The 16,830-nt window shown below is 40.5% G+C and overlaps 2 protein-coding genes across 4 annotated transcripts in view; both read left to right on the plus strand.

Moving 5' to 3' along the window:
* Nucleotides 1-10,324, plus strand: part of PLS1 (plastin 1) — a 102,255-nt gene extending 91,931 nt beyond the window's left edge. The window contains exons 15-16 of the mRNA XM_034996270.1: nt 8,361-8,485; nt 8,726-10,324. Coding sequence (XP_034852161.1) covers nt 8,361-8,485; nt 8,726-8,861 — 261 coding nt within the window. The 3' untranslated portion in view covers nt 8,862-10,324. The remainder of the gene's footprint in view (nt 1-8,360; nt 8,486-8,725) is intronic.
* A 3,506-nt stretch (nt 10,325-13,830) lies between these two features.
* TRPC1 (transient receptor potential cation channel subfamily C member 1) overlaps nt 13,831-16,830 on the plus strand; it is a 70,475-nt gene continuing 67,475 nt past the window's right edge. The window contains exon 1 of one of the 3 annotated variants that reach the window (XM_034996279.1): nt 13,831-14,058. In XM_034996279.1, the coding sequence (XP_034852170.1) occupies nt 13,884-14,058 (175 nt within the window). In that variant the 5' untranslated portion in view covers nt 13,831-13,883. The remainder of the gene's footprint in view (nt 14,059-16,830) is intronic. The other 2 variants (XM_034996275.1, XM_034996284.1) reach the window with 2 other exon arrangements.

Below are 16,830 nucleotides of genomic sequence, written 5' to 3' on the forward strand. Positions count from 1 at the left end.
AAAGGTGATGAATTCAGTTTTAAGCTTATTGGATTTGAGGTAATGTTCAGGAAATGAACTGGATGAAAGGAAATATTAAAATTGGGAATATAGACTTGATCAGTTGAATAGAAGAGATAGTTGAAAATAGGAGTACACAAACCCTTTAAGGGAGGGAGCTCACAGAGAAAAGCAGACTTGAGAGTTTTACTTAGAACAGAGGTAGCAAGCTTTGGAGGCGGAGAGTGAAAATGGCGGCCTCCCAATCTCCGCCCCGGAGGAGCCGAGAACTCGGGGCCCCACTCCTCAGTGAGCCCCCAGAGAAAGGCCGCCAGTCACTCCCGGCTCCCCGGTCTCCGGCCGCACTCCGTGCTCACCCGGCCTGTGACCGCGCGCCTCTCTCTCTGGCACCCGACCCCGGGTGGAGTCTCCAAACCCAGCAGATCCCTGCGGTGCACTCCCGCGCGGCTCCTCCCAGGGGAGGAAGGCAATCACATAAATACTGAGTTATTTCTGCGGAACTGTAACCCTAGTCCTAGAGCACAGAAATGGTCTTGTTTGAAAGTCTCTATCCATGTCCACGATAGAGGATGTCTTCAGTCCCAGTGGCATTAATTTAAATCCGACCACCATACCTACAGCAGAGAGTTCTAAAGCGTCCAGCGAGGAAGCTATGTATTCATGACAATGTGGATGAAGCTCTAGTTACACAGTCCGCGATGGGGTTCCACCGCTATCCTGCGGAGAGTCACTGTGGCGTCAGTTCCGAAAGAGGAGCCGTTTCACTAGAGAGAGAGCCATCAGACGTTCTTCACGGAGCTCCGCGCAGATGCTGAGCGGGGCTTTGGCTGCTCAGAGCCCAGCTGCCCTGAGCCCCGTCACCCTTGCAGGCAACTCCGGGTCCCGGGACCCTCACGGTGGGCCTTCCATCCCCCCTGGGGGCCCGATGACCCCAGGGACCCCCTGACACTTCCCAGCCTGCGTGGGCTGTGGGCGGAGCAGCAGGACCAAGAGGGTCCCTCAGGACAGGCCGGCAGCTGGACTCCACACTGGCTAGCATCTGCCTCAAGTGATCATTCTCTTTCCTTAGCTCCTGGAACTCCCTCTCTGGATACAGCTCCCACCCAGCTCTTTGCGACTCTGTCCTGATGGAAGAGGACCAGCTTGCGATACTGGGAGGTGGTTGTCTCCAGCTCCTTGCCCAGGTCTTGGGCCATCTTCTTGTAGAGGTTGCGAATCTGGCACGTGAAGTTCATTTCTCTGTACGCGCTGGCCAGTTTCTTCTTCATTTCCAAGCACTGAGTTTCTGCTTGAAACACTTTTCGGTGAAGTTGCAGGATGTATTGGTCCTGTTCATCCAGGGGGTTCTGAAGTTTCAGCTTCAGCGGCTGAATCTCCTTGTCCAGCTGTGAAGTTTCCTTTTGCAAAAAGGCTTCCTGGGTTTGCAGGCTGTGGATTTGTCGTGTCAGCTCCACGATCTCTTGCCTTTCTGCCCACAGTCGTCTGGCTCTGTGTTGCTGTTCCCCTTCGGGACTTGGAGGGGACCCAGGGCAGCCAGCATCCTCAGGGACGCCCTTCAGATCCACTGCTGCCCGATGGGTGGGCTGATCGCCATTCCCTGCTCCCCTCTTTGGATGGACTCCCCGGGTCCTGGCACCGGCGTGCTCTGCAGGGAGGTCAGGCGGGGGGACGGCCTGCAGCCTGGGTCTGGCCCTGGATGGGGACTGGCTGGCTTGATCTTTCGGGACTGGCTCCATGCATGCCTTCGAGGGCTCCAGCCTTTCTTCCCCCTCCTTCTCCTGCCCTTTCTGCCTCCATCTCGAAACTTCTTGGTTGAGCGGTTCGGGTCCTTCTGGAAAAGGAGTGTTTTCACTCTGATCCTTTGTTCTTTTCATCAGAAGCTGTTCTCCATCCTTCTCCGATGTTCTGAGGATGGGTTTTTCCCCAGGGACCTGGGGCAGGTCGGGAGGCTGGCTCAGTTCCTTCAGTTCCTTGCTCAGAAAGTTGACAGTGTCCGTATCCGCCAGCCTGCTCAGCTCTCTGTTCATTGCTGACAAGCACAGGGCTTGTAACAAGGGAGGACGGGCCACCACCGCGGGCGGACTGAGGGTGGCCTCGGCTTGTGTGGTTGGGCCACTCTCCTCAGGGCGGACTCCACACACTTCGTGGTGGGCAGAGCCCCTGTGGCCCAGCGCCTTCGCGCTTCTTCGAGTGAGTTGTCTCTTCACTAGGAGAACCAGCAGCACAGTCCATATGAGCACCGCCAAGGGAAACACGGGGAGACTTGGGCTGTGTCCCCAGCTTTCAGAAATCAGCTGCAGCGCCCCCCACAGGTGCTCCAACACCAGCTGGCAAGTGGATCTGGCGGCCAAGAGGGGGCCCTCCATGGCTGCGTTGGGCTCCACAGCTCTGTCTCCAAGTGCCAGAGTCCTGTGGCCGCAACGGACCACTCAGAACCCTGTGGAGAGTTCCACCTATGAGGTCAACGGTGCCCGGCAACCAGGGCAGAGCAGTTAGGCTGGGGGAGGGGAAGCCAGCCAGGTTCCAGAAAACAGTTGCCCCTGACTTTGCCGTGAAGTAGAAAGTTGTCTCAATCACACAAGCCCTGGGGGAGGTGGGAAGGGCTGATCCCGGCCCGGAGCTCAGCCACTCAGGCCCACCTGGCCCTACAGCAAACCTAGGGGCTCAAGGCAGGGCCAGGTCATGTCCGTCCGTGCGCACAAGACAATCAGGGCAGAGTGTTCAGGCCTCCTTCCCGGGTGAGGCCCGTTCTCCTGATCTGAAGTTTCCCTTGGCTTCAGGGACTCCTGGTCCTGTCTGCAAATGTCCCAGGGATCTCCCTCCATTTTTAATTGCATCACATTAATAGCCTTTTTGATTTCAACACGAGCCGATTTTAGTTCTTTTGTTTCTCCAGAAAGAGATTCTGTAGTGTCTTCTATGCTTTTTTCAAGCCCATCTATTATCTTTATAATCATTATTCTGAACTCTAGTTCTGACATCTTACTTACCTCCATACTGATTAGGTCCTTGGAAGTCAGTACTGCCTCTTGTTCTCTTTTTTTGAGGTGAGTTTTTCTGTCTTAGACCATTTTGTCCAGGAAGAATAGATGAATGAAAGAACAAAATACCACAATGACAGCAATGACCCCAGAGAAATATACACTAAACAAATCAGAAGAGATCTTAAAACTAAAAAAAAAAAAATTGAAATTAAAGAATCAAAAGGAGAATATAACCAGACAGGTGAACAGAATAGAGCAATACACTGGATCCTGTGTGTATTTTGGTCTGTTTGTAGAAAACTAGATCCCAAAATTGTAAAGTAAGAAAAACTTACGTGTGTACAATAATAAAATTAAATACAGTGAAAGGATAGAATGTAACTGTAGAAATGAAAATTAAAAAAGAAATGAAATGAAAAAGAAAAAAATGAAAAAAAGAAGAAAGGAATATAAACAGGTGAACAGAACAGAGCTATACATTATATCCTGAGCGTATTTTGTTCAGTTTGTTTGAAGAAACTACATCTCAAAATTATAAAGAAAGAATAACATATATATACAAAAATAACATTAAATACATTGAAAGGATAGAATGTAAGTGTAAAGATGAAAGTAAAAAAAATGACTTTAAGAAAACAAAACAAAACAAAGACAAAAAAGAGAGAGAATACGATCAGATAGGTGAAGAGAACAGAACCATATACTAGATTCTGGGTGTATTTTGGTCTGTTTGTTAGAAGAAACTGCATCCCAAAATTGTAAAGAAAGAAAAACTTATATATATACAAAAATAAAATTAAATACAATGAAAGGATAAAATGTAAGTGTAAAAATGAAAAAAAGATTTAAAAAAAAGAGTTGATAAAGTAAGACATTGGTTGAATAACGAAAGAGAAAAAAATTAAAATAAAAGACTTCTCAATTTCGTAAAAAAAAAAAAAAAAAGAACAGAGGTAGCAGAAACATAATGCAAAAGTGCTTGGCATTTATTTAGCAGATGCTCAGTAATAAAATCTTTAAAGAGACTATACTTAAGAAATGTGGCAGCAAATGCTAAAAAATAGTTGGGGTGGGGAGGCTTCTTTTTTCCAACTGTAGAAGGCATTATTTTTGAAGGCTATAATAAATGGTACTAGTAAGAATCTATTAATTATAATCAAGGCAGTGCTATACTGAGAAATTTTAGAAAAGACAAGTTTACCCTTTTTAGTTGCAAAGTAATTTTCCCTCATCAAGATAAGGAAGTGTATGAGCACTGAGTAATAAATGGAATTGTTGAATCACTATATTGTACACCTGAAACTAATAGAACACTGTGTTAACAACACTGAGATTAAAAGAAGATAAGGAAGTGGTATATCAGCCATAACAATAATCGTAATTACCCTTTATTGAGTTCTATGTGCCACCATGATAAGCACTTTACACAGTTTCTTTTAATTCTCTCAATAACTCTATAAGCAAAAAGGAGAGCACTAGAAAAGTTAAACAACTTGTCCACTGTTACACATTTAACTATTAAGCAGAATAGCTAGATTTCACATGCAGGTCTAACTGCAGGTTGAAAGCCAAACTGTAGTTGTGTGACCCTGGATTTGACTTCAGCTCAGACACTTATTGGTTGTGTGACATACTGCTCATTCATCTCATAAATATTCAAAGCTTTCTCTATATCAGATGCTTTGTGTCATTGGGGCTACATAATGCCCTCAGAATGCTCACTGTTCAGGAAAGGAAGCAAATAAGAAGACAGGAATCAGTATGTGGGGTGTCAGCATACTATAAAAATCAGCTAAGGGGAGTAGGAGGCACATGAAAAGGGTGTGTTTTATAGAAACCTTAGCAGTTTAGGGCGCCTGGGTGGCTCAGTTGGTTAAGCGACTGCCTTCGGCTCAGGTCATGATCCTGGAGTCCCAGGATCGAGTCCCGCATCGGGCTCCTTGCTCAGCAGGGAGTCTGCTTCTCCCTCTGACCCTCCCCCCTCTCATGCTCTCTCTCTCTATCTCATTCTCTCTCAAATAAATAAATAAAATCTTAAAAAAAAAAAAAAGAAACCTTAGTTTATACTAACAACTGGACTACACCTCTTGATAAGTAAAATTGAATTTACTTCTGGCTCATACATTCAGTATCTGTGTGACCTTGGGCAAATTATTTCTCTATGCCTCAGTTTCCCCATATTTAAGATGGAGATATTAATAATACCTATCATCTGAGTTTGTTATCAAACTAAGTTAACAAATGTAAAGAGGTCAATAGTACCTGGTACGTCTTAAGGGCTCGGTACGAGGGGCTTACTACACTACAGGTATGGCAATATGTAAAGGGCATCATATGGGAGAAGTTCCTGTTGAGCTTTTTAGAGAACTCTGGCTGCCACATCACTGCGTTCCCACTTCTATTTTCAATAATGACAGAAAGAACAATGGCATGGAATGTTCTAATAGTAATGTGTATCAAATTAAAAGAAAGGGATGGTATAATTCATTACCTTGAAAATCAAGCCAAACACTAGGCTAATTGTCTTTGAGAGTCCAGACATTCTTTTTGTTTAAGTAATTTCTTTATAATTAACTTGAGGAAAGTGAAAGGAAAAATGATGAAAATGTACTTACATACTAAACTGATGGTTTTACTGTAAGTCCTACCCCCTTTCCAAAAGAAAAATGTCTTTTACTGATAATATACAAATCAGGAGTTGGAAGATAGGCCTGTTTTCTTGGAAATAGGAAGATAAGGGATCCAATATAGGCCTTGAAACTTAAATCTTTTATTCAACTCAGTAAAAGTTTTTCCCAAGGTAAATCATAAGGAAATAGGTGAAAACATCATTCTTTCCTACATCTAAGTGAAGAAATACTTAAAATACCACAAAAGGGCATAAACTTTCAGCTATAAGAACTGAGGACCTTATATATAACATGGTGACTACAGTTAACACTATATAATTAAAATTTGCTAGAATAGAACTTAAATGTTTATATATATATATATAATGTATGTAGGTAGGTAGGTGATGGATGTGTTAATTAGATGAGAAGAGTAATCCTTTCACAACATATAAATATATCAAATATTCAAGATGTACACTTTAAATGTCTTACAATTTAATGTGTAATTATAATTCAATAAAGCTGAAAAAAACAAATGAACAAAATAATTTTCCTCAATCTTAAAAAAACCCTCACAAATATGTAAATAAGTAATCAAAATATAGCACAATTAAGCCACTTGTATGTTTTTGAATCATCATAGAAAAGTGAAAAGCACACAGAAATTTTAAATTTGTTATAGAATGGCATGAATGTTAAGGTTTTTTTTTTTTAGAAAGAATAATGGTGTACATTAGAGTCATTTAGGAAGCTTTTTAAAAATGCAGATTCCTAGCCCTATCCACAGATAACCTGACTCATTCATTTATAGGGATAAATTTATGCTTTTAACAAGCATGTCAGGTGGTTTTCATGTAGGTGGTCTGGAGACTACACATTGAGAAAACAAATATGAGAATTTTTCAGAAATAAGGAAGATGCCAAAGAAACCCCCACCCAGATCCAGATTACCAGCGTCAAAAAGACTTAAAGACCCTAGTTATTTTTACTCCTCTACTTCTACTTCTCCCCAAAAATCTGTTTCATAAAATGAACATTCCTGAAAGTAAAGAATATACATTTTTCTAAAATTAATAAATGTAGTGGTTTACAGATCATGGCCCAAAAAAGTAGACTGTTACTTTTCTTCACATGGCTTCAAATTGTTTTTTCAAAAATTTACTAATTTGGCTAGGAACTGTAGTAGATGCTTTCACTTATATTAATATTCCCACGAGTCCTGTGACATTCTCATAGTAGCGATTAGGAAAGGGTGCTTGCTTTTGGCTTCAGGTAACAGAAACCCAATTTAAAGTGGTTTAAACCAAAAGGAAAGGTACACAATAGCAGAAATCCAGAGGTAGGGTAGATTTCAGTGTTGGCTGAACAGTAATTGAAGAATGTCATTCAGGACTGAGGTTTTTATCCATCTCTGCTTTGCCGTCTACAGTGCCAACTTCACCCTATAGCTGGTTTTCCTCTCGGTTATAGGATAGCTGCTAGTTGGGATGAAGGTTTCATCCTCTCATTCACATACAGGAGGAGGGTTGCTGGTTTTTCATGGCTCTTCCAGAGAATAGCAAGGGCCTCACATTAAATTAAATTAGGCCCAAATTAAATCACTGTGGTAATCGGATGGGGTTATTCTTGTTTGGTTCAGACTAGTTAATTCTTGTTCATCGAAGGAGTCGTTTCAGACGTTTTCTTCCTAAATGCCCCCCCCCGAAATTTTAATGCCATGGATATTACTGTATGTTTATATACTCTATGCTTTACACATAAAAAAGAATAAGTTTATGACCCTACGCCCAGAATTCATGGCCTAGACCAGTTCACGATCACCCCTGGAGCTGTGGGCGGGTTCAGCTTTCCTTGAAGCGCATGTCCATGTGCGGGAGGTATGGACACAGAGCAAAAATGTGGGTTCTGTTAGGATGGAGAAAGTAGTAAGGAAAGAGTAGATTCTGGGCAGGCAAGCAGCAGTGGCCACTATCCAAGTTGAGAGACAGAACAAGCGATTTTTTTTTTTTTTTCCAAGTAGTGGTAAGTGGTAAAACAATTCAGACCAGGATTTCTGGCTTTAACTGCAATGCACTATCCACTAGAATTTGGTGGTTCGTTTTTAGTTCAGCTTGGAGGTGACTTCAAATATGGAGAGAATCTTGGGCGTTATAATCAGACAGTTATGGGCCCAGTTACTGGTTTTGTACTTACTGGTTGTGTGAACATGTCACTTGAGCTCTATGACTTCATGGTCTTCCTCTTTGAAAGAGAGATCATAATTTCTTTATTACCAGGTTGTAAGGAGAATTAAACGAGCTGGACATGTAAAGCAACAAGAATAATGCCTTTGTAAATGTTAGTTCCTTTCCACTAATATTTTCATTTTTCTTTCTGAAAAATTTTAAGTGAAGGCTTAGGAATTGATGGTTTAAGAAATATATTACTAGAATTTACAAAACTATTAATTGAAAATTCATCTCCTATTCCCTTTCAAAAGTTATTTTTTACAGAATGGATACTGTAGTTAGCATACTTTAGGAATTGTCACATCTGCAAAACCTATTTGGGTATGGTGACAACTCCACACTGTAAGCTCTGTAAAGATTGAAGGAAAAGCTTATTGTAAATGGTTTGTGATGTGTGCTGGTTGCAGAAAAGCTGAATGTTCAGTACAAAGAAAATTTATAAGTTGCTTTCAGTTATATGGTGATGACCCAAATTGCCATTTATGAAAATTAAAAGTAAGATGTTTATGAATGTTCATCCATTCTTTATTTTCTAGGACAAATCTATTAGCACTAGTTTACCTGTCCTAGACTTAATAGATGCCATTGCACCAAATGCAGTTCGTCAAGAAATGATCAAGAGAGACAACTTATCTGAGGAGGACAAGCTGAACAATGCTAAGTAAGCTTTTGATAGTTTAAATTAGAACACAGTAGCTCTTTAATTTCATAAGTCCTTACAGGTAAGGTTACTATGTCTTTAACATTTTTAAGTACAACTTATATGGGGACTATGATTTAAAGACTTTCAAACTTAACTTTCTTGTAAAGCTAATCTAATCAAAATATTTCATTCTTAACATTTATTAAGTGAAAACACAGTAGATAACAACTAATAAGATATTTTTCTTGTCTTTTCAAGATATGCCATTTCAGTTGCTCGAAAGATCGGTGCCCGGATATATGCCTTACCTGATGACCTCGTAGAAGTGAAACCAAAGATGGTTATGACCGTGTTTGCATGCTTAATGGGAAAAGGACTGAACAGAATAAAATAATGAAACATTTAATATGATTTTCTGCCACATTAAACACATTGAATGTCTCACAGTTTACAGAATTCTGAAATGTAGTGGGTATAAAACCAGAGATTATTTGTATGTTTAGACTAGTTGTATAATTCATTAATGAATTCAATATCTTGTTCATACTAGTTAGACTCTGTCAACATTTTTGGATAACACAATTAATTTACCAGTCAATACTGATAATAATATGCTCATTATCAAGCTGATATTTCATAATTAAATTATTTTCATTTTCTGAAAGTCTTATTAAAACAAAACTAATTCATTCTTTTTCATGGTTTGAAACAGATCAGTGTAAAAATTTTTTTGCATGTCCTGCTGTGCTTTGATTTGTGTGTGTGTGTGTATGTGTTAATTTTGATCACAAATGTATTCAAAGTCATTACCCAGGTTCTTTTATTTTTTCCTCCAACTATGTGAGCTTCAACTTTTCTGTAAATTTCTATATTGTCTCAAATTTTTAAGTGACAAGTATTGTTCATTAACATTAAACTTTTTTATATATGAGAATTAACTCTTGAATAAACAACAAAATACATTCTCTTGTATAAGTAGCAGGAACTTTTTACTTAAAACTTAATTTTAACTGTACTGATACTTTATGTATGCTGGTTTCTAATACAGCTTTAACTATGCAGCATATATGTTGGTAGGCTGTTACTCGAGAAATATGTGTGTGTGTATATATATATATATTTTTTTTTGCATCGGAATTACCCAGGTCTTCTTAAATGGTGTGTATAACTGGTCAGTCAGGCAACCATTAAGTGTTTATTGTGGTCCCACTACGTATATAATAACTTTTCAGTTTGTAGATATTTGGTACATGAAGATTTCTTTTAGAAAATATTCATTTTGGATGTGCCTATAGCTATTTTTCAGCTGACTTCTTCCACATATTTATAGCAAAACATTGACTACAGCATCTCAAAACACGTTAATTTTGACCTATACTGAAGCCCTAATTTAGAAATTGCCCACTGAATATCTTTAGCAGAAAATAACACAAAGCTAATATTCAACATAGAATATTTTCACATGTTTTTTCCACAGCTTCCTACAAATTGGCAGTGTTTGGTTAATGCTTGTGTTACTTGGGAATAGCTAACCCTCAGACCTATTTTTGTGTGAATTTCTATCAGTAGACAGATTCTGCTGCTAAAAAATGAATTGAGAAGTCTGTTTCCGCCATCATCCACTGTGAGTGAGAGTGAGCAATACTGCTATGCAAAAAAAATGCTGTCACTTTATCTCCATGTGAATGAGTAGTTTAAACCCCTCTTCTACCATTGATTAAAACAGATTGGTAAGAGTGAGATCACTCATGTGTTTCAAATTTTTTAAATGAAATCATCAATAGGTGGAACTTTGAAATATATTCTTCTACAAAAGTGATTTCCTTTCCTTTTATACTTTGATGATTGTTTACTTATACAAAGATTAAGATATGTTCTTGCTCTAAGAGATTAATCAATGTTTCCCCTTTTAATTTTTTTCACCATTATATTTACTAAGTTATCTGATTTACATGAAATTTGGCACTTTAGGGTGTTCTTTTTCTCACAAAATATATTTAATAAAAACTCTGTATGTACAAATGTGTCAGTGGTCATTTCATTTAAAGAATATACAGCCTTGAAAATTAATCTGTTTATTTTTCCAGAAAAAATAATTTTGTTTTAATTAGTAAAACAAAAGAAATTTATTAGATTATTTTTTGGGGAATGAAGGTGGTTCTGTGGTTCTTTAATATGAAGAATTTTAGTTAAGACCAACTGCATTATTACTATGATTTAGTTTGTGCTGAAATAATTTGAGGGAATCAGTTGATTAACATAAATTTGTTATGATTCAGGTATGATGCTAGAAACATGGGGATTCATTGAAAAAAATATAGACAGAGTTCTCTAACTTCATGAATCTTTTATCCTAGTAGAGAGAGATAATAAATAGGAATTTTAGATACTGATAAAATGTAATAGGGGAAATAAAATGGTAATGTAATAGAGACTGACTTGGGAACTGGGGTGAAGATTTTAGTTTGGGTGCTCAGGAATGGTCTCTCTAAGACCATTTAGACTGAAATAAGAATGATGAGATAGGTGATAAATGTGCAGCAGAGGGAACAAGTACAAGTACAAAGGCTCTGAGGCAGGAAAAGTCTTACAGACATTTCAGTAAAAGAAACAGGCAAATGTGGCCTAAGTAATGAGGGAGAGGCATAGAGTTTGGAGAGAGGATCTGTTCTACTTTTTTTCTTTCTTTTTTTTTTTTTTTTCCTCTAAAGATTTTATTTATTTATCTGAGAGAGAATGGGAGACAGAAAGCATGAGAGGGGGAGGATCAGAGGGAGAAGCAGACTCCCCGCCGAGCAGGGAGCCCGATGCAGGACTCCAGGATCATGACCTGAGCCGAAGGCAGCCGCTTAACCAACTGAGCCACCCAGGCGCCCTACTTTTTTTCTTTTTTAAGTAGGCTCTATGTGGGACAAGAGTTACATGCTCTGTTGACTAAGCCAGCCAGGTGCCCCTGTTCTACTTTTTTGGGGGGGGAATCTGTTCTATTTTTAAGACTAGACCTGAATCTGGATTTTTCTCTTCTCCAATTGAAGTTGATGGCTCTTCTCTTTGTACCTACAGGTTGGTGAGTTGTTTTGAGTAATGTGCTGCTTCTGAATCTTGCATGCCATTGTTCATCATAATTCTCTCATTAGTCTTACTATCACAGATGTACAGTAAACCCATTATATAGGGGATGCTAAAATACCCCAATTTATGCTGGATAAAATATGTACCAGAGGCAAGAGAGAATATGCTGCATCTGAGATGATTCAAAAAAACTTCTAAAAAACAGGATGCAGTTGCAACACTGGCTTATTATGAAAAAGGATAGACCTCTAATAACTTTGCCTCCTAGGATAATCTAAATAAAGTAGGTTGGAATTCCCCTGAATCTAAGAAATTAATCCAGCCCTGGGGGTGTCCTTATGGATGAGAAATCACAAGCCCCGAAGCTTGAAAAGACTTCAGAGTAAAGTGGTTTTTATAGTTGGAGCTACCTGAATTTTTACCTTTCAATACTCTGGAACTTTTGGATGGGTCAGCATTAGAGTTAAAATTTTACTAGACTATGAAGAGTGTGTAAGTAAGCACACATATAAACCCACATATGTACCTCTGTGTTCAATGGCTACAAATTAGCAATGAACAATTTTGACATTCCACCAGATATGCAAACTTGGAAACAATATAGAATGGGGAAGATTTATGATACATTAGAGATAAGAAAAAGCTAAAAGGATTCAATAGATAATTGACTATTTTGAAGTAAACACATGACAATGGAAAGGTGGGCAATCTTGTCATCTACCTAAGGACTCCTATAAGAGAAGATATAAAGAGTACTTTGAATTGTGAGAAAGATATATTTGGGAAATTTGGGAGTTAGTGATGGCAAGAACAGAGATGGAATAAATCAACCTGAATAGGAAGTATTTCCCTCAAATACAAGATATTCTGATGTAAATTTATTGCCTTTAAAAACCTAAAGCAGTGAGGGCACAAATTTGATTTTTGTATAGTTGTGGGAAGCAATAAGAATTACTAAAGACATGAGTTGTAGTTTTACCCCCTAGCTTTTAAAGGTGCAAGAATCTGCCTTAAATAAAAGCTTGCTTTAAAAAAAAATTATTCGAGGGCGCCTGGGTGGCTCAGTTGGTTAAGCGACTGCCTTCGGCTCAGGTCATGATCCTGGAGTCCCGGGATCGAGTCCCACATCGGGCTCCTTGCTCGGCAGGGAGTCTGCTTCTCCCTCTGACCCTCCCCCCTCTCATGCTCTATCTCATTCTCTCTCTCAAATAAATAAATAAAATCTTTAAAAAAAATTATTCAAGAAAGTAGTACTTACTGTGCTTCACTTAGCTTTTGCCTCACACACATTTTTTAAAATCAAATTTATAAATGTGAAGAAACCACTGGAATGACTGTAGATGCTAAAAATGCTTATCCAATGGCTACATGTTGGTACACTTGAATTACACGCGAATAAATGTATGACATCAAGAGTGTTATGCCAATTTTATATCACAGACAAGTTGTTGAAAAAATAGTCTAGAAATGAGTATAGCGAGTTCAAACACACACACACACACACACACACACAAGCACAAGTCTAGCGGCGTGACCAACACGAAATAATTAGACAACTCCACAAGGGGGGTTCGACTAAAACATTAAGTCGTCAAAGGTTCAGTAACCATACCGCTGCATGTTTACATGCAGCAGGGGACCGCAGGGAAACTACCTCAACAACCCGCGTGGGGAAAGGTCGCACTGGGCTGTTCACTTAGCCCTCACCAACCGGAAACCTTTGGAAGCTGCAGCGGACTGGCGAGGACCGGCGAGGACTGGGGGCGTGGCGCACGTGGACCCCGCCCCCGAGACGGCCACGCCCCCCGAGCCCGCCCCGTTGTCGTTGCTATAGCAGAGCGGAAGATGACGTGAGGAGAGTCGCGAACATCTCCGGGCGCAGCTGGGTTGGCGGTTCCCACAGCCCGGGAGCCCGACGTGCGCAGAATCGCTCTCGGAGCTCCTTTCCCACAGATCCTTAATCCTCCTCCCGGGCCGGGCCGCCCCCAGCGCGGCCCCTGCGCCTCCTGGCACGGCCCCGCGCTCAGCTGCCGCCCTGGCGCGCGCCACTCTGTCGTCCCCGGAGGGGCGCGGACCGGCTCGGCCCGGGCGCCGGCGACTGGGGAGGGGGCGCTGGCCCCGGGGCCGCGCATGCGCCGCCACCAGTCTGGGGCTGTCAGTGGAGGGCGAGTGCTGGCTCCGAGGGGAGACTACGCCCTTTGGGGCCAACGGGCCGCGCGCTGAGGCGGCCGTGGGAACGACTCATCCCTTTTCCAGCCCTGCGGCGGGGCGGGGGTCGGGGTCGGGGTCGGGGCTGGTGGGGGCCCCGCCCCCGTCTCCTGGCCTGCCCCCTTCATGGGCCGCGATGATGGCGGCTCTGTACCCGAGCACGGATCTCTCGGGCGCCTCCTCCTCCTCCCTCCCTTCCTCCCCATCCTCCTCTTCGTCGCCGAACGAGGTGATGGCGCTGAAGGATGTGCGGGAGGTGAAGGAGGAGAACACCCTGAATGAGAAGCTTTTCTTGCTGGCGTGCGACAAGGGTGAGAGCTAGGCCCCTTTCTCCACTTCTGGGCGCCCCTGCCCTCCACACCCTTCACCCTTTCCCCAGCCTCACCTTGGGTCATTCTTTCCTCACGCGCGGAGCCTCTGTACCGCCTCGCCCGCTGCCTCTCCCGGGCCACCCGGCACCGCCTCTGCCCTGTGAGTGTGGAGCTGGCGGGCGGGAGCAGCCGGGGTGCAGCCCTCGGAGCACCGCGCCTGGGGCGGTTCTGGCCGTGGCCTCCCTTTGTGGGGTCGGCTGTTTAGGTAGCGACTTGCCGACCCAGACCTCCGCCTCTGCTACTAACCCCCTGGATGACCTGGTCTCCCTCTCCGAGCTTCTTTTCTTTCTTTCTGGAATCCCACAGGGTTTGTCTAGTTTGGGACCTTCTAGTTAGAAAACTCCATGACCTTGCTTAAGGTTCCTCGTGTTTATGGGCTCTCACCTGGTTTTTGTTTTTGTTTTTCTTTAAACCCGTACGGGTATTATTAGCTTCAGCCACCCATTGCCTTGGTGTTCAAGGACTGTTGAATGGGATTGAGGTATGTCAGTATCCTGGGTGGAGATGAAGATAGGACTGGAGCAATTATGCCTTAGTGCCAAACTCTTTTTTTTTTTAATTTACGGAACTTTGTTCGTGCTTTTCATTGGAGAAGAAGGTTTATTGCCCTTGAACCTTCGGGAAAAAATGGTCGTGCAAAACAATTACAGGCAAAATTGTGGAATGTATTTAGGGTGTTTTTCTTTCAAAAAAAAAAAAAACAAAACCAACTAGAAATCAATCACTTTTATGGCAATAATAAAATCTCTTCACTTAAGCATGCTTTATATTGATGCATATAATAAAAGGAATGGGAAATTGATTGCCCTAAGAGGGCTTTTATTTCCCACATGTAAGAAAATGCTGTAATTTTTCTCTTTCTGAATTTATTAAGTTGCCTTACAATGGCCATGCTAATTTAGGAATACTCTGTTTAGGATCCTGCAAACTTCCAAACATACACTCAAAGGGCAACTTACCCTGTGAAAAGCTTAACTACAGAGGATTTTTTGTTTGTATGTGTGAGTGTGTTTTTAATAAATCACAGCCTTTCTCACCTCTCTTACTGTTTTTGAAATAGGATTTTATTTACACAACTTTTTGAAAACACATTAACATATAAACAGAGTCCACCTATGTCTCTTGTCAGACACTTTTATGTTCTTATGTAATAGTATTAAATTATATTATGAAAGCTTTTGTTAAAGTCCACCATGGACACAACTTTGAGTAGTCTTGGAAATGTAAAGAAACAGAATATATGTTTATAACCTCACAAAAGTCACTGTCTGTGGATTATGTAAAATTACTTAGTATTACTGACGTGGATTATCTGAGTTCTCTTCCCTCAAAAATTCTCTGAGAGGGGAAGGGACAAGATTGTGTTGTACTAGAATGAGTAAGTGGCTGCTGCATCTACCCCAGCTTACTGAGCTGTGGTTATTTTAAAGCAAACAAAGTATGTCAAGAAAGGGAATTTAATATTGCTGTCAACTGAGGACAGAGGAATGTCATAATGGAATGTGGTTGGAGAAAGTACTTATATGGTATGTATATTTAGAATTATTGCATGGTATACCTCAAATGAAAGTTTTCATATATGATAGTTTTGTAGCGTATCCAGTAGTGTTATTGAAATAGCTTCCTATTCTTTGCCAGTTTCCCATTTTATAACATTAAGATCCTTGGAGAGATTTAGCTTTTGGGGGTGGGGTGGAAGGTAAATATGCATGGTTTTTTTTTTTTACCCTTCTATAAATTAAACATTTTTTTAAATGAGTGAGATTAAATAGGTATTTTCTCTTTCAGGTATGTTGAAATGAATTCTTGGCTTAGATTTGGAAAAATGGTTTAAATTACATATGTGTATGGTATACAATTTACATTGAAAAAATAAATTTGAGTTATAGCCATATTTTTATTTGCTTACATCTTTATATTCACTAATACTGTTATGCCTTTTTTAGTGTATTTTACTTTTAATCTAAAAGTAAGAAATTTCTTGAAGTAGTGATAGCTTCCACTATTACATTGGAGCTTTCATCAAACTGAATGGCAAACATTTGCTAAAACAGCCATTAGGGTAGAGTGTATATGCTTTTCATAGATTATTTCATTTTATCCTGACAACCCCATGAGCCAGATCTGTTGTTATACCTATTTTACAAATGAGGAAAATGAGGTTTAGCAAAATTTTAAAATCACTTTGCCCAAGGTTACATTAGCTAGGAAGTGGTAGAACTCAGATCTGCTTGAGCCTGCACTCTTAGACATTATGTTGTATTGATCTAGTTATAGTTGAATGAATGAAAATCATTTGTGTTAGAAAAGACATATCCAAATTTGGATTTACTAGCTGGAGATTAAACTTGCTCTCTATGAATGTTTTATAAACCTTGATTCTGTGGATTATATTTATCCAATAAAAGTGAAAAGATTTAATAGCACTAGAACAAATCCACACTATTGTATCTATGTTTCTCATCCTTTTCATTTAGCAATCCTACTCTATGTGTACAAAATGTTTATCATATAGTCCATTTAGGGAGATTTCCTAAAGCAAAAATTATGGAGATTTTGGTTATGTGGATGTTAGTGGATGTTAGTGGATGGGTGTGTACAGATTAATGAGTAAAGGAAAAAAATAGGAAAAAAAAGATTTTATGTTTGATTTTATTGTTTGTATAGCTGGCTTTATGAAAAATGAGCTCAATATATCTAGGTAAGTGCTGA

This window comes from Mirounga leonina, unplaced genomic scaffold (genome assembly GCF_011800145.1).
Source record: "Mirounga leonina isolate KUSES-001 unplaced genomic scaffold, KU_Mleo_1.0 Mir_115, whole genome shotgun sequence".
Classification (NCBI taxonomy): Eukaryota; Metazoa; Chordata; class Mammalia; order Carnivora; family Phocidae; genus Mirounga; species Mirounga leonina.